At 50.9% G+C, this 23,683-nt stretch overlaps 1 protein-coding gene across 1 annotated transcript in view; it reads right to left on the bottom strand.

Annotated features, from left to right (window-relative positions):
- The window catches only part of IGHMBP2 (immunoglobulin mu DNA binding protein 2), a 38,284-nt gene extending 14,629 nt beyond the window's left edge, over positions 1–23,655 (bottom strand). The window contains exons 1-8 of the mRNA XM_086748772.1: positions 23,582–23,655; positions 22,679–22,848; positions 21,605–21,797; positions 20,393–20,490; positions 13,131–13,294; positions 12,538–12,738; positions 8,708–8,855; positions 6,361–6,535 (exon numbers count right to left, since the gene is read on the bottom strand). Coding sequence (XP_086604898.1) covers positions 6,361–6,535; positions 8,708–8,855; positions 12,538–12,738; positions 13,131–13,294; positions 20,393–20,490; positions 21,605–21,797; positions 22,679–22,848; positions 23,582–23,655 — 1,223 coding nt within the window. The remainder of the gene's footprint in view (positions 1–6,360; positions 6,536–8,707; positions 8,856–12,537; positions 12,739–13,130; positions 13,295–20,392; positions 20,491–21,604; positions 21,798–22,678; positions 22,849–23,581) is intronic.
- Between the last annotated feature and the right edge of the window lie 28 nt (positions 23,656–23,683).

Below are 23,683 nucleotides of genomic sequence, written 5' to 3'. Positions count from 1 at the left end.
ACATGCAGGAGAAGGCTGCACTTCGCTCGAATGCACCTTCCAGGGGAGCGGTACCAGGACAGAACAAGAGAGAATCAGGCCCTGCTGCTCCTCACAGGCAAGGCTTCCTCCTCTGGCGCTCGGAAGAAATGCTACACTTAACGGTGATCGCTGCAGGCAAGTGGAACCAAGTACTTCAAGGGCTTTCGTGCCCACTGTGGTGTGAAACATCCTTTACGGGCTGGGTGTGAGGAGTCAGCCTGCCGTGGAGATGTCAAGAATGATCACTGCAAGGGGGAACGAAAGGGAAGTGTTTCCCACGGAGGGATGGAGCCATGCCCGCAGTCATGTTATATCCTTTCTTCCTCATCCTCTGGAGAGCTGCTCTCCTCCCTCAGAGACAGAAGACAAGGCTGGTGTGACCCTGATCTCTGCTGTACACCATGGAATTTGGACAGCACGGTACAAGAAAATAATAAATCAAAGTCCTAATGTGGAGACAAATTAATTAGGATGTCAGCAAAGGATGGAATGAGGACTAAAATGAAAACAAGGAAAACAAGTGTTCCTGTCAGCAGAAAGCATCCTGGCATTGGGATGCCCGCTGGGACCCGGCCAAAACCCCGCAGGTGGCTCACAGGCGACGTCTGCGAGCTTTGGAGCGGGCTGCTGAGAGGGGAACAGCGGGGGACTGGCATTTGCCGTCACTGGGAGGCCCCTCAGAAGAAACGCATCCAGCACGGACAAGATGCAGGTGAACGTACCGTAAGGTGCCTGTGAGGACGCCCTCCGCCTCCTGAGACAACTCCAGGTGTCAGGTCAAAAAGCAAGACAGAGGACCAAACCAGACAGACCACCAAAACTCCCTTAGCCTCAAGTGGCAAAAAACCTGATGACAAGAACTGACACACGCTGAATCCACGGAGGAAAAGCAGGTAACAAGCCAGTAGTTACACCACGTGCTGTGTGGAAGCCTGGCTGCCTGACCCTGCTTGCAGTACGGCTCCTGCAAAGCACTGAGGTGTTCCCGCTGAACCAGGACTGGTCTCACATACCGTAGTGACAGACCATCCCTCTGCCAGCCCGGATTCATCCCGGCTAACTTTAGTCCCTTCACTGAGGCCCCCAAAATAGGAGCCCACCCACCGCAGCTCTGTTGCCGTCAATGGCGGAGCAGGGGAAGGTGGGCGGAGGGGTCCGAGTCCGCTGTGTGAATCAGCCCCGGCGGTAGCGTACCGTTCTCCAGGAACCAAAGAGAGCCGGCGGGGGAGCTGTGCCTTAATTAGCCCTCTGGAAATACCTAACGAGGTGGAGGTGGAAGGAACCTGCCTTTGTGTCTCATCGCTGTGAAACGCGCAGAGTGGTGCTCTCCCGCACCTGCTTTATTGGCACCGTGCAGGGGGACGGTGCTGCACAGAGGAAAGCTGCCACGTGCCGTTCCCAACAAAGCAAATGATTTTACTGGGGCAGCAATCAAAAACAAGGCCAGAGTTCGGATCTGTAAAGAGAAGAGCTAATAATTTCTAAAGGCGAAAAGCAATTGGATTTCTCAAAATAAGTTCTTCTAATCGACCAACATTTGTTAGCGTTTGCATTTAATTAGGAGGCTACTGAGCCAAACTGCCAGCATCTCTGGCTGGCCCTCCCTGCACATCATCTCCATCACCGGCTGGCCGGGGGGTTCACGGGGCAGCAACAGAGCTGGAAAGAAAGAAAGTCTTCTCTTTCAGCACTAGGCAGCTTTGCTTTCTACCAGGATAACACGTGTCATCCCGGGTTTGTTCCACAGGACAAATACTCTGCGTCGTGCTATTTGAACCCTCTGCCAATCCAAATGCCCTGTCCAAGAGCCCTCTGCTCTGCGGAGCTGCGGAGTTGAGGGACACGTTGGTAACTGGGAAAGAGGAGAGGGCAATTTTGCTGTTCCCACACAGAGGCTGGGACTAGAGGGGAAGACTGCACGTCGCTCTGATTTCTGCACGTACAGCTCATAGCCACCGGTGTACCCACCTGCGGCTAACACCCGTGGGGCTGCCACCAAGGGCACCCGCTGAGACAAAAGGTAAAGCCCCAAAGAGCTCAGGAAGCTTTGTTTTCTACTTGTTTTCCTGCATTCTCAGTCTTCCAACAAACAGTCAGCCCCCTGAGCAATGGGCAAATGAAAATACCCAATTTTGAATGATTTTACTTAACAAAATATCAGCCTTTAGCAGTGAGGGGAAAGACAGGAAGGATGGACTTGCAGACAAATGCCGGGTTGGGGTTCGAGACATCTTGGTCAATCCTAGAAGCCACCCAAGGCATCCTGTTTGGTGTGGGATGAAAAGGGGAGAGCAATCCCCCTTCCCCTTCCCGCTGTTTATTCAGATCTAACAGGGACCACCTCCCACTACACGCGCCATGGGATTCGGGTATGTTCACCTGCATCTTGTCCGCGCCGGATGTGCTTCCTCCCATTACATACGCCATGACAACAGGGTGTCAGCTGGAGTTTTCCGGGCTGAACTCACAGACTTCAGCAACAAACACTGCTGTCTGCCTGACCAGCACCTGGGCCGTGGGCCTGCTGATGCCTTGAGCAATAATTTTGTTGAATGAAGAAAGTTTTTTGGATCATAATTTACCGGTAAGCCAGGCTGAGATATAAATCTGCTAACAGTACTGACTCAGAAACACACTCTCTCTGCTCTATTTTATTTCTAATCTATTAAACTCTAGGAGAGGCACAGTGACACAGTGGTTAAATGTCCCGAAGGTTTCTTGCCCAAAAGGAATTGCCCGCAAGAGATGGGACCTGACCTAACAGCTCTCTTCCCTGCACAGCTGGTAACCTTGCCGAGGCTGAAGAGCCAGAAGGTCTGACTTCTACCCATGCTCTCTCTTCATTTTACAAAGACTGGTTCTTTGTGCAGCTGGGATTTTAAAACCACAGAAAGAAAACATGCAAAATGTAAAACAAAACAGTCAAGCTCTTTTTAAAGAAAAGCAATGGGAACAGCAAGGACAAACAGCTTGGTCCAAGGACCTAAGGAAAAAAACAGTGTTTCTGATGGAGAAAGAAGACATTATGTTCACCTGGGACCACAGGAGGGGTGCAAACTCACGGCAGCTTTCCACTGCAAAGTCAAATGAACTCAAAACTGAGGGAGAGCAAAGCACAGCTCCTCAAGCCAGGAGCAGGAGGAGATCCAGCAGATCTACAGCAGATGGGTCCTGCCAGTGAGGAGCTTCTTGCTGTTGACTCCACAATGCAGCACCAGGGCTCCTGGCACCAGCCATCATGAGAGAGCAGAACAAAGCAGCTGGGCAGGTGATGTACTGTTTCTGGAGCTCTTCTGAAGAAAATCTACTTAATTTCAAAGGCGGGCCAAAATGGACTCCAGCTGAGCAGCAGGCCCATCACCCACAGTAACAGAGTTGGTGTTTCTACTGTGTTTTGCCCTGAATCTGACCGTCTTGGGAAAACAAGTCTCTAGGCTCTGTTCCTGGGCAGCCCTGCCTACCTCACTAGCACGTAGCTGCTGTCCTGGCACCACAGTGGCTGGTGAGCATTTCCATCCCCCTAAAGCTTCTGATCCTGTAAACCAGCACTGCCTGGGAGATGAACAAGCCCACTTCCACAGCCAGAAGCATACGCAGAGGAAGGGCCGCCAGCTCCTCCTTCTCTGATTATTCAGAACTTGGAACAACTTAGTGGTGCAAGCAGAGGGAGGGGTGAACATCTCCAACGAGTGCCTCGGCTCAGAACGGCGGTGGGGATGAATCCCGTGGCCGGGGACAGCACTCTGCCTGAGGCACCGTGCAGCTACGTTACGGTTGCTCTGCGGAGATGAGCCTTACGCATCACTTAAAGAAAAGAGTGACAACCCTGAAATCGGAAGGACCAAGCTGCACATTTCTCCTTGCTAGAGACCAGATACTCACGCCAAAAAGTACCCTGCACACCAGGCAAGGAGGCCTTCTCTCCTGGGAACAGTTCTCTTACCTGACTCTAGATTAAGCCAGTTCCCCACTAAAGTAAGCAAGTGAGGCTCGAGCCCCCAGTGAGCCCTGGCTGTGTCCTCCCCCCAGGCCAGTAACATCTGTCGGCTCAGCACAGGTCACAGCCCGTGCCAGCCCTGGCTTCTGCGTGGAGGTAAAATCATTTATTCCCAGTTTACAGGCGGGGAAAACCTAGGGCCGGCGACACAGCCAGTAAAGAAACAGCCGAGAAGAAGGGGAGGGGGTTCTGGACAGGCTTCGTGCAGTTCGCCAGCCTGGGTGCCTCCGCCAGACGGTGGAGGAGTGTGCTCCTCACCCGCCAAGGTCTGCAGAACAACAAGCGCTGGTGCGGCCGCTGACGGTAAAAGGAGAAGATGATACAACGCCTCAACGTTATCTGCACCAGCTCTCAGCCACCTGCGAGGCGCCGCTGCCTCTCTCGGATTTTTAATTTCCCTTGTTCAAAATTCAGGTGAGATTAGATATACATCTTGCTCATTACTTTTTGGGAACAAGAGGGAAAGTTTATGAAGTCAACTCTACTTCTCTGCCTGTGCGCAATGACGGTTCGGTAATTCCAGCTCTGGAGCTAGACAAACGTGCACATTACCTTCTGAACCCCCCCACGGCTCCCCAGTACTATCTGGAGTATCCCCCGCGCAGCACGGCAATTTACGCGAGCTACAGATCTCCTCCACAAAGTAATTGTTCTTAATAGGCGTGTTGTAGGTACTGTGGGGTTTTATAATCACCGTGCTGTGTGGGATAACACAGCGCCTCAGTGGGCCAACTCCCGCATTAATATGTTAAATAAATAAATGTGGAACCTCAGAAGCCAAATTTAATAAAGGGAAGATAAGATTTGGATCAGACTGAATGTGAGCCTGAGTTCACTCTGCAGAGCCTGCGGGCAGCAAAGAGGAGGCAAACCAGGTGCAAGGAACCCTAATGTAGAAAAACAGATCATCTTTCTTAAAAATAAATATTTAAAAGTTTATATATAAATGCTTGTCAGTGAAACCAGAACTCGTGTCTCTGTTTTGTTCACCATCTGTTTGCTTATCGCTTCACCAGGTTGAACGGCTGATGGGATTGTTTTAAACTGTTTCTGAACAACTTTTCTAGCCACTCTGAAGATTAGATTTCTTAACAGAGAGAAAATAAAGAATTCTAAGCAAGTGGAATTGAAAAAGTGCCTCTGCTGATGACACATCTCTCAGGAAAAACACCTGTCACAATACAGACAATTTTGGGTAATCCCATAGTAGTGTATAGCGTAAGTATTCCTCGTCACCAGAGAGAAAAGGCAAAGCAAACACGGCAAGTTCAGTGCACTGAGTTCTGTGCAGCCAGGGCATGTCTCAGGTGAGAGACGGGAGGATGCAGACAAGCACACAGAGAGCAACCGTCCCTCCCACAGCGGTACCTGCCCCGGGCGCAGCGGCCATGGCAGCGGGTGGCAGGACTGCGCATCGTTGCAAAGGCTTTTTGAGCAGAGCTGTTCCTGTGATGCTCAGAGCTACCTCTGACATTCGCAGGGTGACAGATCTCCCTGAAATGCGGTTTGGCATGAGTTTCTGCCCATTCTTCCCGCCTCCCTGCACTCACCCTCCCTGTCTGCCCTGCCTTCTCTGCAGAGGATCCTCACCACTGTGGGCACACAACTCCAGGGAAACGTGGGACAGGGCAAAAGGCAATCTCAGAGCAAGCTGGGACGCTAGCTGCTGGACGTGTCCCTGATGCAGCTTACACAACCTCTGCACAGCGGTGTTTCAAAGGCAGACAGCTCCCTGTCACTGTCTGAGCAAACGTTACCTCTGCAAATGGCCAGGATCTGGTACAGGATCAGCTTCTGTTTCTGAGGATTGCTTTAGCAGCTCTACCAAGGTAACCTGTTTAAGGTTGTTCCTACAAAACTCATCCAAGGCGCACACTCCTGCCGGCCACATCTCTGCTCCTGTGCAGATGAGAGCCTCACAGCGCACGTGCCTTTGAGAGCTCCCGGCACCTCCAGAGCAGGGCCGAAGGCTGCCTGTCAGATGCTCTCCCTCTTTGCAAACTCCAAACCCTGCCAAGCCCTGGAGCAGCTGCCCGGCAGGCACCCATCAGCACAAAAGGCGCCATGCTGACTACGCACACTTTGCTATTAGGTGGCTCGGTCAGCAGCAGGTAAAATGGCCAACTGTCACGTCCTCGTGTGGTAAGAAAGCCTGCATTAAACTTCAAGCAGTGGCTACCAGTAAAACAAGCCCAACGTAACTCTGGCAGTGCGACCAAAACCAGCACGTGGGGGACCCCAATAACTAATCCATGTTAATGAAATGCCTTGACACCTGAGGCACTCGGAAGACTTGGCTGCGTAAATAACAGGATGACCCGGCCGCGCGAGCCGCTCCTTACTTGTGAGAGATGATGGTGGGGGGAAGCTGCTTGTGATCCCCGGCCAGGATGCACTTCCCAGCCCTCAGCAGCGGGATCCAGCAGCTGGCTTCCAGGGCCTGGGCACACTCATCGATCACCACCAGATCAAAGTGGTTTTCAGGAAGCAGCTTCAGTGGGCCATCCGAGGAAGCACCTAATTGAAGGAGAAGGTTCACAGCTTAGCAGGGAAGCACAGAAGAGCAAGCAACCTGTTTCTAAAACAAATCACACACACTTTAATTGCGGTTGAGGGAGGCAGGTAAGCTAATGTTTCTTTGCAGAGATGTAGAAATTCAGCTCTGTAGTCCATGCCAAACACATACACATTTATACGTATATGTCAGACTTGTTTTTGCCAATTTCTGCTTGTCCTTTTTTGCCCTGGCATCTGGGCCCGAAAGCTTCCAAGGATCTTTGAAAACAACAGTGAGACCCAGACAGATGACAAACAGAGCAATATGCTCAAATACTTCACCCAGAGCAGGAGCAGAGCAAACGCACTAATGAACACCCACCTTCCTTCTGCCCTCCAATGCAAACAAAACTCCTCACCGATCAAAACTGAACGGACGACGGACTTGAGATCTGCCTTGCCTGACACACTGAGGGACAGAGGAGGGAAAGATCAGCTGAGACCCTGACTCCCCTGCCCTGCCAACCCTGGCTGTGCTACTCTCCTTCCTCGCGGCAGTGGGAGGAGGGAGAGCACAGGAGACTGTAATCAGACAACCACAGGCAGGGCTATTTTTTTACATCATGTCCGTTTGTAATGTCAGCCAAATAACCCTCACGCAGGTCCTGCTGTAATCCAGACAGGAACCGATACTGACCCACACATTGACCAGAACTGTCTGTTTCAGAGGCATCAAAAACATCACTGCCATTGGTAAGAAAACTGGATGCAAAAGGAGGAGAGGAGGATTAAGAAGCCAGCATCAGTTCAGATGTTACAGTTTGTCGACGGAGACATCATGTTCTCCTTTAATTTTTTTTTTTCCCAGCCTATATGAATCAACTCTGGTAACAAGGGGCATATAGCTTGAACTTGACATTTGCAATTCTGCCATGCCAAAGGTGGAAGGAAAAGAAATAAGCAGAAAGGCTGTCTCTATCTAAAAAAGACTGTACCAACACGGCAGGCAGCTGTGCAGATGGTTTTCTTCCCTTACAGCCTTGCAGCTAGACGTGAGTTTATCGAACTCCCGTTAACTAAAGGTCACTGGTTTCCCTGTGTGTTGCCATGATTAAATTCTCTGTCTGCTGAACCTAGCAACAGAGCAGTTTGCGTTGCATAAATAATAATTCCCATCAAACTACGTGGTTTCAGACAAATACCAAGGTTGCTTAACTGAGGAAAACACAAAACCCAAACCTTTTGCTGAAGCAGAATTGCACAGACCTCCCCACTGGCTAGCAAGCCAGGAGACAATCACATCTGAGCAACACAGCAGTTAGCACAAAATACCAGTTTTACTGAAAAAAAGGAAACCTCCCCGTTTTTTCAGGCAATGTTAAAAGAAGTGAGAGGCCAATTCCCAGCAAATAATGCACTGGAAGGATTTCTCTTTCCTCTGACCTTCACACTAGTAGCTTGTGAGTGCCCCATGAGGTTCTTTTTTATGACCTAAAATCACTGATGTTTGCCTTCAGCAAATAATCCCTGAGCAACCAAATGGGAAGACTAAGCAGGCCCTGGAGTATCATACATCTGACCTAGAAAAGCCCTTCAGCACACGTTAAACTTCAAGCACTTACGCTCCCTTGGATCGCCAGGGTATTACTCTCCTACTTGCAGATGCAGACATGCCCGCATGTGCTGCCTGGCGAACACCTGGAACGGTTCCCTAAACCCATGCTGTCTGCACCGCCTGGGTGACTTACAGAACTAACCAAATACAGGCAGACCGAGACCAGGCTACGGAAACGTGCTGTGTTCCATCAGCACGGAAATTATCCAAGCAGGAAAGCAGTTCCATGTGACTGATGAAATCAATAAGCAGATTGCACACCTCCGATAGCGCTTGTTTACTCACTGAACGCTCAGCTCCCACGCAGAACTAACAGAGACGGGCCACGCTGGCTCACACCAAAGGCCCTCCTAGATCTCTGTTCTTTGCTAAACAACACCACGTGCCAGAGTGGAAGCAGGGAGAATCCCACTGCGGAGGAGCCTGAGCTTGCAGTACACTTGACCGAACTCCCAGGAGCGCGGAGCAGGAAGGCTAAGTCTCCCTCCTGTTCTGCAGGATGCTGCATTGCAGCGCGTGGTTTACGTGAGTCCTGGCAAGCGAGGTAAAATACTGCAAAGCAAAAGAGGATTTCGCACCTGTATTCGTAGCAAGGACAACGCTAGCATGGGTAAGGGCTGCAGCCATGGCAGTTTCTTCTCGTTCCTTCAACTCCTTTCTCAGTGCCTTAATCTCACCGAGAAAATGGCTCCGCTCCCCCTTGTCTTGAGCCTTTTTGGTTTTTGCCTATAAAATAGAAAAATCAAGATAGAATGAACTGGTTCTAGTCCTAGGGACATGTTCAGCTTCTCAGATAACCACAGAACCTGGATACAGCATGGCTTCTCTATGTCCACCACGATCCACTGGCTCATCACAACCAGCCCCATGAATCCTTGGTTTCTCTTCCCTTTCCCTGCCAGAAAGCACCCTCCACTATCAGTTTTGCTTGAAGCATAGAGTGTTTCTATTTATTCAAATTATGAGCTACTTCAATACAACCCCAGGCTCTTAGAATGAAGCAGCAAAACAAGAATATCGCTGCCCACCAGACCACCTGGGAGCATCAGGAGTAACTCCATCACTTAGGGTCCAGCCAGCGATTTCTCAGACTTAGTTAGTCCATGCTTAATCTCCTCTGGCTGTACATTTTGATAATCCTGAATTGTGAGGATGAAGTGTTGAAGAGTGGCTCCCTGTCCTTAAATCCTCTGTTCAGCCCCTCCTGCTCTGCCCTGTACTTTCACAATGCCCCAGAGACCAGCAGGGAGAAAGTCAGATGCTTCCGTCCACCCGACGGCCGAGTCTACGCACCAGCCAAGGCATCTGAGCACAAAGCAGGGAGTAACGCAGAATGGTGATCAGGCTTAACAGGAAGAAGTCTTGTGCCTTTGCTGAGTGAGGAACCGGGACTTCCCATCTCATTCTGCTTGGGGGAAGCAGGGACCCTCAGGCTCCAAGCGACCTTGAAGCAGGAGGGCTCTCCAAGTGGACTGCGCCATGTCTAGCCAAAGCAGCAGCTTTGCATTTTTAAAAAGGCGTCTCTGAGTCGCTGTAAATGATTCAGAGCAATATCTAGAGAGGCTCATGGCTTTTTTTAGCAACGCCCATTAAATATATCTAACACAACAAATCATCACCACTGGTTGCTAGTGCTTCCCCAGCTCCAGACCAGCAGCTGCGAGACAACAGCCAAACTCCTGTTCACTGCAAGTCACCTTGAGGAAGCTGCCCGTGCTCTCAGATGGAAATGTGGATTATTTCCTCAGAGGCAGGGCTGATGAGTTGAGAAAGCTGAAAAGGTTGCAGACAGCAGCTTTTATACACAGCCAAACCAATAAGATCTGACGGTTCCTATAGCCATCCTGTGTACGGACGGATTCTCCAGTGTCTAACATGGTTCAGCTCACACTGCAGCCTTTCGCCCAGGAAACGCATTCCCATGTCTCGCTCCTCTACAGCCACCTGTTTTGGTTCAACTTTTGGATATTTAATATGTGTGAAACCTCAACAAGTCTGTCAAGTGTGGTCAAAACTGGCTGACGGACTCAGAAGTTCCAGAGGAGGGGTGACAGACAGATACTCAGATAATACGATCACACAGGCGCCTTCCTGAGCTGAGCTAAAAGGCCAGGGCGGGCGCCAGTCCTGCTGTGCGCCGAGCTGAAGGGACAGAGCAGAGCAGCATCCGCTTCCTCCCTGCTACAAACAGGAGTACAGAGCAAGGCTGATGGTGCCACGAGGGCCAAGTCTAATGTCTGTTTTGCAAAAAACATCTAGTTAGTACATTAACACCAGCAACTGCTCTCTGATGTTGGCTGGTGACGTTAAGATCCAAACATCCGACCGACGCCCAGCTCCGAGAGCAGCTGAGGGAGCAGGAGCCCAGTCCCGAGGTAACTGAGCATAGCCAGTTAGCCCCACGGACAGTGCTTGGCACGCTGTGAGCCTGGATTCCACCCACTCCTCGTTAGGGCCTGTGTGTGCCAGCAGGCTCCAATTGCCCTCACCTGCCTCGTTCGGGCCCCCTCCCACACACTCATTGGTCTGGGAGCTACATTTAAGGCCAGACCTTGCCCCCTCCCTGGGTTTGGTTCCTGGGCTGGCTGCAGGCCTGCCTCATCACTCTCGATCTGCCTGGTGATCCAGACTGCTGGCTGCTCCTGCTCAATGTCGCTGGATCTGTGCTGCATTTCTGCTCAGGTAAAGCAGGACTGCACCCTTGTCGGTGCAGAGAGTATCTAGAAGCTGATGTCCTGGAAAACTGAAGCCTGAAGAGGGGAGGGAGACAGAAAGGGGTAGAAAATGTGCAAAGAGAGTGTGGGTGTTAATCTATATCACTAGTTCGCCTGTGGTTGGGGGTAGTGGCGAAGGAAAGGAGAAGAGTCAAAATGTGGAGCAGCCAAAGGAAGAAATTATGATGGGGCAAGTAGGGGACATTGCAGGGGAGAAACTGAGGCAGGACGAGACCTGGGCTAAGACCTCGGAGGTGAGTTCTCTGCAGTTTGGGGAGAGAAAAAGATGCTAATGAGTGAGGTGCATCTTCTGTGAAAGACTTGATTGTTGGCAGCTCAAAGCACTGCTAGGCAAGCTGGACTGCAGCAGTATGTTAGCTCTCGGGGTTTTGGTATCTCAGGGCAGAACAAGCCTTGGTGGCCAGTCCCTATCTCCCATCACCACGTACCCCTTGCTCTAGGGAGGAAGCAAATAGAGACCTTAGTGTTGAAGGCTCTGCCTTCTCCCTAATTTCCCTTCTACCATGGAAAATCAGCAGTGGGAAAAACCTCCTCCCAAGGAGAGGAAAGGGAAAATTAAGGACCAGTGAGAAGGATGCAAAATGAGATCTTGAGAGATCTCTCTTGAGCTGGATACATCTGCAAAATGGCTTCTGGGCAATGCTGCCACCAGAAGTGGGGAGGGAAAAAATCTAATTGGTATCAAAACCGATCATCTCAAGTAAAAGAGCTACTTTGTAAATTAAGTTTAGGAAAATTAGGTTGTGAAAGAAGAAATTAAGGATGCGTTTTTATAGTGTGTTCTGCTTTCTACTTGAGGTGGCTGAGAGTGGGAGGGAGTGTCAGGACAGCCAGACATCTTGTTAGGAAGTGAATTAATGACGTGAGTGTTTCTCTTCCTCTCTGGTGAAGAGGATTGCACGAACAATGCCAGACAGATAATCGGGAGAGCAGGGCACTGCAGCATCTCCCTGTGCAGCAGCAATGACTGATTTTGCCACTTCAGTCGAGAATTCAGCTTGGAATTTAGCTCTCAGCTCCTCCAGCAGATGAGGATGAGCACTGGTGGCAGGTGACCTGGAGGCTCAGGTCCTGGTAGAGAGGCTCTTTGTCAGATACTTTTCCCAGCTGGAAGCTTTCCCCATTTCTAAACCTGCCAGGCTTGCACTTCAGTTCCCTTCCTCCCAGGCCAGGTTAAATGCCTCCTGATCAGAGTAAGTGGGATTGATCCAGACCACACACACCTCCAGCTGCCACTGCCAGTCCCCCGCACTGTGCTGTTTTTTCCTTTCCTTTCCCCTGAAGCAGTCTTTCTGCTGTTGACTGGGCACAAAGACAGGCTCGTGCCCACCAGTATTTCACCACTGCCTGTGTACAGTGAGATCCGGACTGGGAGCATCACTGTGGGCTCACGGTGCCCTGAACCCACAAACACCAGGGTGCAGGCTGGCTGCGCGCTGCCTGTGGCTCACATCAGGACTAATCACTGTGACTTGTCTCTAGCCACTGATTTTTAGGGCAACCCAGAGCACCTGGCTGTAGTGATTGTCTTCTAAAAACATGCAAGAAGTGGCAGGGTTGTTACTTATTTTTTTAGAGGCAAAGTAGCTTGCCTGGCTAGCAGCTCAGGTACTGCTAATCTAGAGAGCTGGCATTCAGGTAACCCACCCAGGGCGTGGTGCAGGGACACGTACAAAGGCCTGGTCGATGTCCTTCCTGATATCCGCCACTATCTGGGCATTGTCACCACGAGCCAAGACTGCGTCCAGGGAATGCCGCTGGATGGGCTCCAGCAGGCGAGCGGGGTGCCCGAGCCGCAGGATGCGGGCTTTGTAGCCAGCCAGCCTTTCCACCAGATTATCCACAGCAACGTTGGAAGGGGCACAACACAGGACCTGCAAGGGGAGAAAGCAAGTGCTTGTTACTGCCAAGGGCAGCAAAACTCTGGAGCAAGGGTCTCGGCAGACAGCAGAGAGGGAGACCAATATGTATCTGTGGGGAATAAACCACTGACATCTCCACAGCCTCCAGACACCAAGGGCAGTTCTTCCCTTGCTCTGAAGCACTAGTGCAGGCTCTTCAACAAACATCAAACCTGAGCTCTGAAACTTCTATTTGCAGCTAATTTCAGCTGACAGGGGAAACTCCCTGGTCCTTGCAAGCCAGGCCAGACTCTGCAGTGTAGCCCGGCTGCTGCTGGATCTGCTCCAGCTGCCACGCAGCCCAGTGGGTGTGCAAAATAAACCAAGGTGGCCACTGTCGCTTCAGTCCTGCCACCAACACTCACCTTCAGGCCTTGCTGTGCAGCTTGCAGGATGATCTCTACCAGTGTTGTGGTCTTCCCTGTGCCAGGCGGCCCATGGATGATGGCAAGCTCCCTCTGTGCCAGCGAGAAGGAGATGGCTTCCCTCTGCGATGCATCCAGCGAGTCATTGTAAAGCTTTAGAGGCTCTGGGGAGACAGCAGGAGATTCACTTGGAGCTCAGCCCTAACTCGGGTGCTTGCTGAGGGGCACACATCCATGAATACAAATGAGAAGCTCTCAGTAGCTGGCCCAAATCAATTTGATAACAAGAATAACATTCTTGGGGAGAAAGGTATGCTGTGTGCCACCGAGGTGGCTGAAAGAGCCCAGACTGGTAAAAGTAAGGCTTGCTATGCTTTCAGAAAGAACAGGCTACTCATCCTGCATCCATGTCCCCCCTTCTCTCTCCCACCCTGCTATTTTGTGGAAGGACCAAGCATTCAGTGGTGATCACAACCAGTCTGTACTGGAACTTGTCAGCATTTAAAGAGGCATTTACTTGTTATAACATCCAACATGTAGGATCTCCTTGGTGTGGAGGGTGCTTGGAGTTTGGTTTTAAAGGTGAGCCAGCATATTTAGTAAGCCCTCAATAAAAAGAGGGGAGGAAGTAGTTGACCTTACGAACAAATTGTTAACAAACTCAGCACAGCACTACTGAAAAAGCAGCAGAAAACCTACAGTGTCTGTGAGCAGAAAAGAACAGTCCTGTATTGTCCAACAGTGACTGAAAGGGAAGGCAGGAAACAGATACAAGCTGGCATTATACAGGATGAAAACTAAAATTAGTTTGGACTTTAATGATCAGAAAGGAAAAAGGGAAAAGAATGTCAATCACATTACAAGAGAATCAGTTTCACTGCAGAAGACCAAATTCTCACAAGCTGCCTTTTACCTCCCAGATTTATCTCAGTCGAACCCATATTTATTCGCATCCCCCATAATGCTGCTGCTAATCTCCTTCTTCATTATGGAAGTTAATTACAGCAGAGCTGATGACTCATTACACTGAGGTTTACCGAAAATAATGCTCCTACAAAAGCTTACATAAGACCAACCTCCGGGCACCGTTCCCTTCTGGGCACTGTGTGTTGTATCACCATCTTTGCACTACGGGCTTGGTTAAAAGCGTGGAGGTTCCTTCTGGTTTCAGGCAGGTTAACTTGTGTGCAACTCCCCGTAGCCTCTGGCGCTGGCTTGTGAAGCAGCACAGCTAAATGAGGTGTCTGGGTTAAACAGCCCTTGCTAAAAAGGTGCTTGGTGAGAAGAGAGAAGCAGGGGTAATGGTACTTTTCCCTGCTAACCTGCTGCTTTATACCTCATTGTTGAGTCAGTGTGCTGATGACTAGGGGAAGACCAGGAAGTATCCCATGGGCTGGGGAAAAAGAAACAGCTCAAAAACTGAAAGGCATTTCCCACCATGAGGAACAGCCGGGACGTAGGAGTCATTGATATTTCCTTGCTCAAGGAATGAGATCAGAAACAGGCTTCTCCACATGCGTGCACACCCTCTTCCCTTTTATAGACAGGCTGCCAAAAGCTGCTGTGTGGGCAGGCTGGGAAATGTGCCTCTTCCCTGGGCTGGGCACATCGGTGGTGAGGAGGAGGGCAGAGCCTTCAAGGGGTGCTGTGGCTCGTCTAAATCCTCTGCCCACCAGCTGGGCTCTGAGTAGGCCCACCTGAAGCCATGCGGTTCATCCACTCACAGGGCTGGCCAGGAGCTCTTTATAAGCAATCAGTTCAGAGTCTGCACAGACACTCCCAGAAGATGCCGTTACCCAGCTCTAGCCCGATGGCATTGGCTCTGCGTTGCTGCCTCCTGCTCCACGCAAGGCTGTCCATCTCGGCCCCCGCAACGCAGACCACCGAGAGGGAGGATATAAATCTGCATCTGTCAGCCTGGCAGGGATGGGTCTTGCTGGTGCTCAGGTAATTTGGCCCTGATGCACAACTTCATTTAGGAGTGTAGCACTGGAAAAAAAAAATATGACCTTGGCTATCAAGGTTGGTCCTCCAACGTTTCCAGGAACCAAGGCACTCTTCTGCACAGTACCAGCAGCTCAGGTCAACCGGGCTGGAGGGTGATATTCAAGTCCACGAAAGGGGTCTTTGCACCAAAGATGGATGGGAACAGTCCCTCCAGGGAGGAAAAGCTCAAGTTCTGCAGAGCTGGAGGCCTCTCGCTTCTCAGCGTACCAAAGTATACTCCTCACCATCACTGTGCACAGGACCAAGAGCAAACCGGACCCCCTGACCAGCTCCTCTGCAGCACAACCCAACTGCAGCCACAGACTATTGGACAAAACCCAGGTGGGTAAGTAAGCCCGAAACAAGGAACTCTCCCTAGGAAGTATCTGGCAGCTGAGTTGTCGGGACTGTTTAGTTTTCCCCACAGATCTCCAGGGCCTCTTCATGGCCTCTGTGATGCCAAGAGGTATCACATGGCAGATGGAGGAGGAGCATTTAAGATTTTTGCAAGTGACTTGTCACATGTGCTGGGCACTGAGGAAGTTTAGCTAAAAATCCCTGGCGCTTCCCCAGTGCTCTGCCTGCTGGGTTGCCTTTTACTGGGGACACCCTGCCTTTTAACTAGGCTTTCTTTCTTCCTTCTTTCTCTTTCCAAATGTCTTTTTAGAGCAAGGCATACCCTTGTTTCTGAAGGAAAAGGGAACGTGTCCCTCCAGCAAGCAGAGCAATGCTGGCCTCTGCTGGCAAGCAGAGCCTCTCTACACATCCACACACTGTACGGGTGCAGGGGTCCCTGCTGTGAGCAGGGAAGGGATTCCTGTAGGAGACTCCTGGTGTGAAAGCTCTCAACACTTCTGGGCCGTGAGCGCTGGTTAAAGTGGGGGAGAGCCAAACAGAGCATTTTGTAATAGCTGGGTTTTGCTTCCCAGAAAGGCTGACAAGAGCAGAAACCCTGTTCAGTTCAGAGTTTGCCTTTTAGAAATCAGAAATTTTAGAAATTCTCAAAATTCTCCCATTTGATACCTTTCTAGGGGCAGAAATGCTCTGTGGTGGGCACCAGTCCTGCTCTTAGCTGCAGATTCCATCTACACACTGGTGACACCTTCATCTGCTCCTTTTGGCTGCTCCATAGGTTATTCTTCCCAGGGCCTGTCTAGTGTTTGCGTTATGCCAAGGATATTTATTCTGAGTTGCATTTTAAAGTGTTTTGGAAGGACTCAGGCTTTGACGTGCAGTGCTATGGGTAACACCTCAGCCTAGGCACGATCCCAGCGGCTCAGGAGGAGAGGAACAGCCCAGATCTGGGGCAAGACTTCAGCAAATACAATCTTTCGGACCACACAAGGGGTGTGGGCTTGAGAGTGCACTGACAACCATCTTACACAAGCCCACTCCCAAAAAATGTGCTCCAGGACACTGTTCCAGTGGGAGTCATGCCTACGCCCATTACTACTGGGAGGGATTCGTCCCCTGAGGAGTGAGCAGGATTTTCTTGACACTGTGGGAAACAGCGGTGTGCAAATCAGCACAGCAGCAACCCTGCCAGTCATCAGGAGCGGGGTTAAAGGGCACTGAATTGTCTCTGTCATTGTTACCCTTCTAGGCACACTGAGGTTTTTTTTTCTAGTAAGCCAATATCATGCACTGGTCAGACACCAGCACGCACTAACTACTTCAAAACAATGTTTCTATTGGCTTTATCAGACTTCCTGTCAACCTCATCAGTCAGCAATTGGGTTTAGGCACTCTCCTGGGATGGCACAAGCTTTACAGATCCTCCAGGCACAGCGTTTTCCAGCCTGCTCTCCCAAGACAACCCCAGCAGCTGCAATCCAGTCATGAGAGGATCACAACACAGCAAAAAAATCAGCAACTAAAGGCTACTTACCAGGCAGGCCACGAGGCTAACGTAACTCTGTCTGGGAATGCCCTACAGAGACCCCGAATAACCAGCCTGCTGGGAAACAGACGCTTTCCCTTTTCCCTCCAGCTTACAAGGCTCTGTGCCGGGACACAGCCACCAGCAGGAAGCACCAGCGCAGCAGAGAACGGCACCGAGGCTCCACTGGCTTTGCTGCCGGAAAGAACCGCACCTCCCATCTTTCAGCGGTACTGGTGAGCACTCTGCATTTCAGCTCTACACTGTGTGCTGCAGCCTGGGTACTCACAGCTTGCTTTCTCGAGGGCACGAAGCTCACACAGACCTGCTGTCCACCTGTTCAGTTCACACTCCTGTAACACTTCAACCTGCTGACCCATTTCTAACGGATTTCATACCAAGTCCCCACATCCTTTATGAAAATGCACAGTGGCATCAGAATCTACCTAAAATCCCCAAGCCTCCCATGCTTGAAAAATAAGGCTTCTAATTTTTTTTTTTCCCCGCACTGAAAAAAACCCTAGATTTAGGATTCTGCTGCTGCACAGATCACTTGCTGAAGCCTATTTTACCCTTGGGAGAACACCCTTGAACATCCAAGCATAGAGCTGGGTGCTTATGATTTCTACTGACCCTTCTACTTCTTGATCTTCTTGTAATTTGGTTCTTCCCTGCCGTTTGTACAGAAGACAGTGACAAATGCTCCCCCTCCAGGTATGGATCTTCTCTGCTCTGGGCCTTCCCCTTCCTGCACAAGTGCCAGGTGTTTATATGGTCTCGCTCCTACCTCCTGCTTTCTGGGCTTCTGAGGGGAGTGGAGCTTATATCCATCCTGGAATGGCATTAGTACAGATGTGTGTCTAGACAGCTGGTTTTGAGATGTACAGGAGTTATTAATTCTGAGGCTCCTGATGGGTTGGTTTGAAATCAGATAATGGATGGGATGAGACAGCTACAGGAAAGCACCTCCCTAAGAAACCGGGCTGAAAGATGCTTGGTCACAACAGCAGATGCTGTGTCATGGAGGAGAGGCAGCCTGAAATGCTGCCATGTTTTTCTATCCCTCCATGTCAGAGCACGCACGTAGGAAACACTCCCTGCCTTCTGCAGAAAGTCCACAGACCTGTGAGTTTCTATACCATTCGCAGAGACACATCGCTGTGTCCTGAGGTGTATGGGACACTGGGGGAACTGCATGTGCCACCGTATAAGCGACAGGATTTATCCAGCTGGCTGCTGAGTGCCCTCCCCTCCAACTCGGTGGAGGCTGGCAGTTCAAGGCACTTTGCAGGACCTATTGAAAGTCAAAGTCATTATTATTTAATTCCTGGCTAGTGTAACATCTTCTACCTGGGGAGAAAGGAGCTATAAACTGAGAAGGTCAATGGAAGACCTTTCCCCTGCCAGAGCATTTTGCTGCTCTCAGGTGATACGCTGCCTCCTCATGTTGCATCTCCTCTGTTTGTTGTGGCTGAATGTTTCCATCAACCAATATTTTCGGTGCTGGGGAGAGGTAAAATCAATCTCTGTGCTTAGCTTGGCACATCTGAGCAATTTGGGGAAAAGGAACTTTCTTCATTAGGGGGGCAGTTCTGCTACCACCAGGGAAAAAGCAGAGTTGAAGCGGCTAAGAAAGTTAGCTCATTAAAACTTAATTCTTTCATCTAATATTGAAAACCTGAGTACAACAAGGTCTCCAGGTAGCCAAAAGGCTAAGAGGTTTGACTCGTGCTAAGCTCAGCGCTTAGAGCTATGGAGATATGACTCACACTAACAGTACTTCTTCATCCTTGGTATCTCGCACCAGAAACCTAGCCAGAAGGTGTACTGCGGGGGAACGGGAGCGTGCACGTGGAAGGCAAACCGCTGAGTACAACCCAACACAGAAATCAAACAGAAGAGCTGCAACAGCAAGCTCAGAGTGCAAGGAGCTGTGGTGGTGAGGAAACCGAGGAGAACCCTGGCCGGCAAGGAAGCAGACAGGGATGGATGGTGTCACCCACAGCACGCGACAAGCTGCTGAGTGGTGAGAGACCCGAGCTCTCCACGTGGCTTAGATACAGACTTGCCCAAGTTTTGCAGCCCAGATGATATTTCCCTTCTGTCAGGAGACAACACTAATTAGCAGTTGCTGAGCACTTGGATATTCTGATGATCAGAGGCTTTAGTTTCTCTGAAAGGGCAAGCTGTGTAATTTCATCTTTCACTTTTTCCAAAGACTCACATAAAAAAAAAAAGAGCTGAGTAAAAGCTTATATGCAATTTTCTGTCAGCGGCTGGTAAAACAAAGTTGTGAAGTATTTGATGAAACCAAAGCAGCCTGCGCAAACCAACTTGACTGAACACAAGCAGAAGGCTCTAAAAATAAAAATACAAGTGTTCCCATGCTGTTTCAAACTGCTGTAGTTCTGCAGTCACTTAATTCCCCTGAAGGCAGTTATTGGATTTTCAATATAGAAGCAGCACTGGCAGTTTCTGATCTCTGAAGTTTATGGATGGGATTGCGGCAGGAAGCAAATAAGAAATGCCTCATAAACTAAATTCAGATTTATTAATGTGTGCAAAAAATCCCCTCATTGCAAATCCTCCCGGTTTCACGCCGGAATTCAGCTTTACTTGGTACACTCTGAGAAGAGTGAGTATTAGCTAGCTGAATGCTCTCTTCCAGCGATTACAGGGGTCTTTACATGAGCAAAGTGCCTCCAGTGACCCATAAACCAGTATGAAAAGTAAGTGTTCAATGCTGCCCGTTGCAGTACCACTTATTGCTCATGTTCAATACTCAGGTGTTTCCTGGAGCAAAGCAAAAGGCGGGTTTGGTGTGGACAAAAACTTCACAAAGATTAGAGTTACTTGTTCCCGTGGGCAATTTCCAACAACGGGCCTTGAAGCCAGAGACTACAAGCACCCTTCTCAGCTGGTCAGCCCCAGAGACAGGACTTGGAGGCCTGGAAGCGGAGTAACAGCCCGCACAGCCATCGCTTAGGGCTCTGGCCTCCATCAGATATGACCTCTGAGGAGGTGAGCATCCTCCTAACTGGGCAGGGACAGAGCGCAGAGCCCTCATCCTGTGGGTAGGGAACTACAGGCTTCACTGATTGCTCTGGAGAGTGAGGATTTCTCCCCACCCTTCCGCACAATAACTTCCCATCTGTTTGCTTAAAACCTGCTTGAAAGCAGCAATGTCATCCACTCTCACCAGTCCATCCAAAGGAGCTCTCCACCTGTGTAACTCCCAGCTTCACATGCTAAGGCACGCTAAAGCCAGTGGCACTCTCGGGGTGTGTGCTCGGCTGTGAAGGTTCAGGGGCTCTGACCCTAAATGAGAGCACTTCTCTAGAAAGATCAGTCCAGCACCTGCCACCAGTCATAAAGTGTCATAAAGAAGCATCCTTACTTGTTTCACTGAACGTGCTTGGGTCAGAAGAGAAGAAGAGGACGTTGATCAGCTCAGAGGCTGGACCGCTGTGATACTGCTGGAGTGCATTCAAAGCTCTATCAAAGAAGGAAAAAGCCAGGTTACGAGCACAGCATGAACTCCTTCAGAGATCCCTACGCACCTCGGGGCCCAGGACAGAAGGCTGTGGGCAGATTCAACTCTGCCAAAGCTGGAAAATGTCACTCCACAACAGACTAATCCCAGCTCATTGCTGCATCCCCCAGCTATCTTGCACACATCTGTTATGCTGGGCAGGCCTCCACTTTCTGCTGTTACTCCAGTTTGATGCAGGCAGGCTGTCTGCCGAGCCTTTTCAGCACATTAATTCAGCGAATCATAGAATGGTTAGGGTTGGAAGGGACCTTCAAAGGTCATCTAGTCCAACCCCCCTGCAAGGAGCAGGGACATCCCTGACTAGGTCAGGTTGCTCAGAGCCTCATCCAGCCTGGCCTTGAAGGTTTCCAGAGATGGGGCCTCCACCACCTTTCTGGGCAACCTGTTCCAGTGTTGTATAACTCGCATCGTAAAAAATTTTTTCCTAATTTCTAATCTAAATCTACCCCCCTCTATTTTGAAACCATTACCTCTCGTCCTATCGCAACAGGCCCTACTAAACAGCTTTTCCCCATCTTTCTTGTAGGCCCCCTTGAGGTACTGGAAGACCGCTATCAGGTCTCCCTGGAGCCTCCTCTTCTCCAGGCTGAACAGCCCCAACTCTCTCAGCCTGTCAAAGAGCCACTCGCTTCTCCTGCCAGGGTGGAAAAGGCTCTACGCAAATCGGGTGAGTACCAGAGGTGATACAACACGGGACCAAAATACATAGCTGAGTGTGGGATGAGGGGTGGGAGAAGAAGAGGGAAGAGCAGGACCACACAGCCCGCAGGTAGAGAAATTTAGGCAGCTGTGACACTGTAGTGTAAGATATCCCACTGAGTTATCTCAGTATGGGTCCCCTCAGTAGTGAGCAGAAAAAGAAAGGCACAGCCAAAGTTGATATCTCCCTTAAGCCAGCTGCTGTAAGAGTAAGAGGAAAGGAGAGAAACCAGGCCAAGTGAAGTGAACTGAGATCTGTCTCAGAAGAGCTTTTCCAGCATCAACTTGGCAATTTTCAATTGGCTTTGCACTCTGAGCAGAGCGACTGTGGGTGAGCTGCAGCCCTGTGGCCCTTACTTTTTCAGCCTGTTGTAGGTGACATCGTTAGCTAACTTCAGCAGGCGGTACGGGCCCTCTCGGTCCAAGCTCAGCAAGCCGTCTCGCGACTCCTCAAAGGCGACAGTCACCGCTTTGGAGGTGACGCGAGTTACGATGCCGGTGGAGAGCGGATCAGCCTGGCCAGCGGAATCGTAAAGGCCCACAATGTCCCCTGCAAAGACAAGTTTGAAGAGAGAGCGTGAAGTGAGGCTAACATTTTGAAAACAAGCTGTTTCAGGGAGACCAGCAACCAAGCACAGCGGGACTGCCTACCGACCTCTCTGAACTCTCAGACAAATCATTTCACATCCAGTTTATTTTTAATAATAGCCAAGGACTCTGTGTGACAACATGTGCCTCCCAGACAACTGCTATATGCCAGTCAGCAGAACTAAAAAAAAAACCTGAGATTTTTAAGGACTTGCTACAGCTTTTCACAGTCTCTGTGAGATGACAAAAGAGAGTCCCGTAACAGTGAAATGGAGATTCCGAGCAGCATGTTTGACTAAGTTTGTAACTTAGCCAGGGCTCGCGTTCGTTGAGGGTTAAATTTCAGATTTACAAACTATGGGAAGCGTTCCTCCATAAGGTCCATCAGCGCTTACGTTGAAATGCTTGTGTCCCAGAGCAACTTACTGCTACGGCAATGCTATTTCTCTTTGAAGAGCGCTAGCAGACGCTTTCAAGGGTGAGACCCCAATCTGCAATGAGTCATTTTAACTTCAAAGGTCAGAACCTTTGGCTTATACAAAGAATGCCACGAAATCTTTAACAACAAGAGACCAAGGCTTTGTTTTTATGGATTCAGAAGGAGGAGAGCCAGCTCTTTAATCACCGGCGCTATTTCCTGGTGCGACATACACGTCTGTAACAAGTCGAGGGAAAGAGAGGTTGTTTTTCTCTAGATTCATCCTGTAGCCATAATATTGTCTCCCTTCCTTTTTTTGCATCAATTGCTCAGTCTTTACAAGTGTCACATGAGAAAGATGTTAGGAAGAAGACATTTGCCATCTCTTACTCTGCCTACTGTGCACCACCAGGAATACCGCTTACCAGGCCCAAAGCTGTTATAGGGCAGCTCGGCGTCTGAATCGTATTTCCTAGGCTGAAACGTCACGAGGAGCCGTCCGTAGAGGCCGGTTCTCTGGCTGGCAGCTTGGAGTTTCAGCAAGCAGACCCCTCTGCGCTGCAGTTCCTTCAGGGAGAGGCTTTCCTGCCATGCCCTGGAAACCACACACAGGCGTGAAAACCATTTGCTGGGCTGGAGCTGAGACTCAAAGCTTCAGGTGACAAAACAGAAAAAGACAGGGGGGAGGGGGTGGAGAAGGATGATGGTTTCCTGGGGACTGGTCTGTAGGGAGCTGGTGTCCTTCAGGCAGCCGTGGGATGGCCTTGTCCTCCCTCCTGGCACCCTCTGTCCTCGGGGCCGGGTGAGGCCAGTCCTTACCGGCACCAGAGCTGGGGGTGCCTGCACCTCGGACGTGGCCCCATGCAGCCTGGGGGGGGGCTGGCGATACCCCCACCCTCCCCGGCACCGCGAATCCCTGTGGGTCGGGGGACTGGGATTCAGCTCGAGGGGTCTGGGGGAGGAGAGGGGGAGCCCCAGGGTGCTGCTGACGTGTGCTTGGATCCTACAGGTGACAGCAAGGCCGAAAGAGGGACCTACAGGGGCGAGTCCCGCAGGGGAGAGCCGGCCCTGCAAGGGCGCGGTTCCCGTCGGGGTGTGCTGGTTCCCGTCGGGGTGTGCTGGTTCCCGTCGGGGTGTGCTGGTTCCCGTCGGGGTGTGCTGGTTACACAGGAGCGAGAGCAGCAGCGGTTGCTGTAGGTGCCGGCAGGCCCTACCGGGGTGAGCCCGGCTGCCTTTCCCGCAGGCGACGGGCCCCGCGGGGGGCCGGGGCTGCCCTAGGTGACCGCGGGCTCCCCGAGGCCCGGCCCGCACGGTCCCCCGGCCGGTACCTGCTCTCGGCGAGCTCGGCCTCCCGCTCCTCCCGCAGCAGCTCCAGCTGCCGCCCCGCCGCCGCTGCCGCCATGGCCCCGCCGGGCACTTCCGCTTCCGGG

Source organism: Chlamydotis macqueenii, chromosome 5, assembly GCF_036417535.1.
Source record: "Chlamydotis macqueenii isolate bChlMac1 chromosome 5, bChlMac1.mat, whole genome shotgun sequence".
Lineage (NCBI taxonomy): Eukaryota > Metazoa > Chordata > Aves > Otidiformes > Otididae > Chlamydotis > Chlamydotis macqueenii.
The sequence above is the reverse complement of the archived record's forward strand: the minus strand, read 5'-3'. Positions and strand labels throughout refer to the sequence as shown.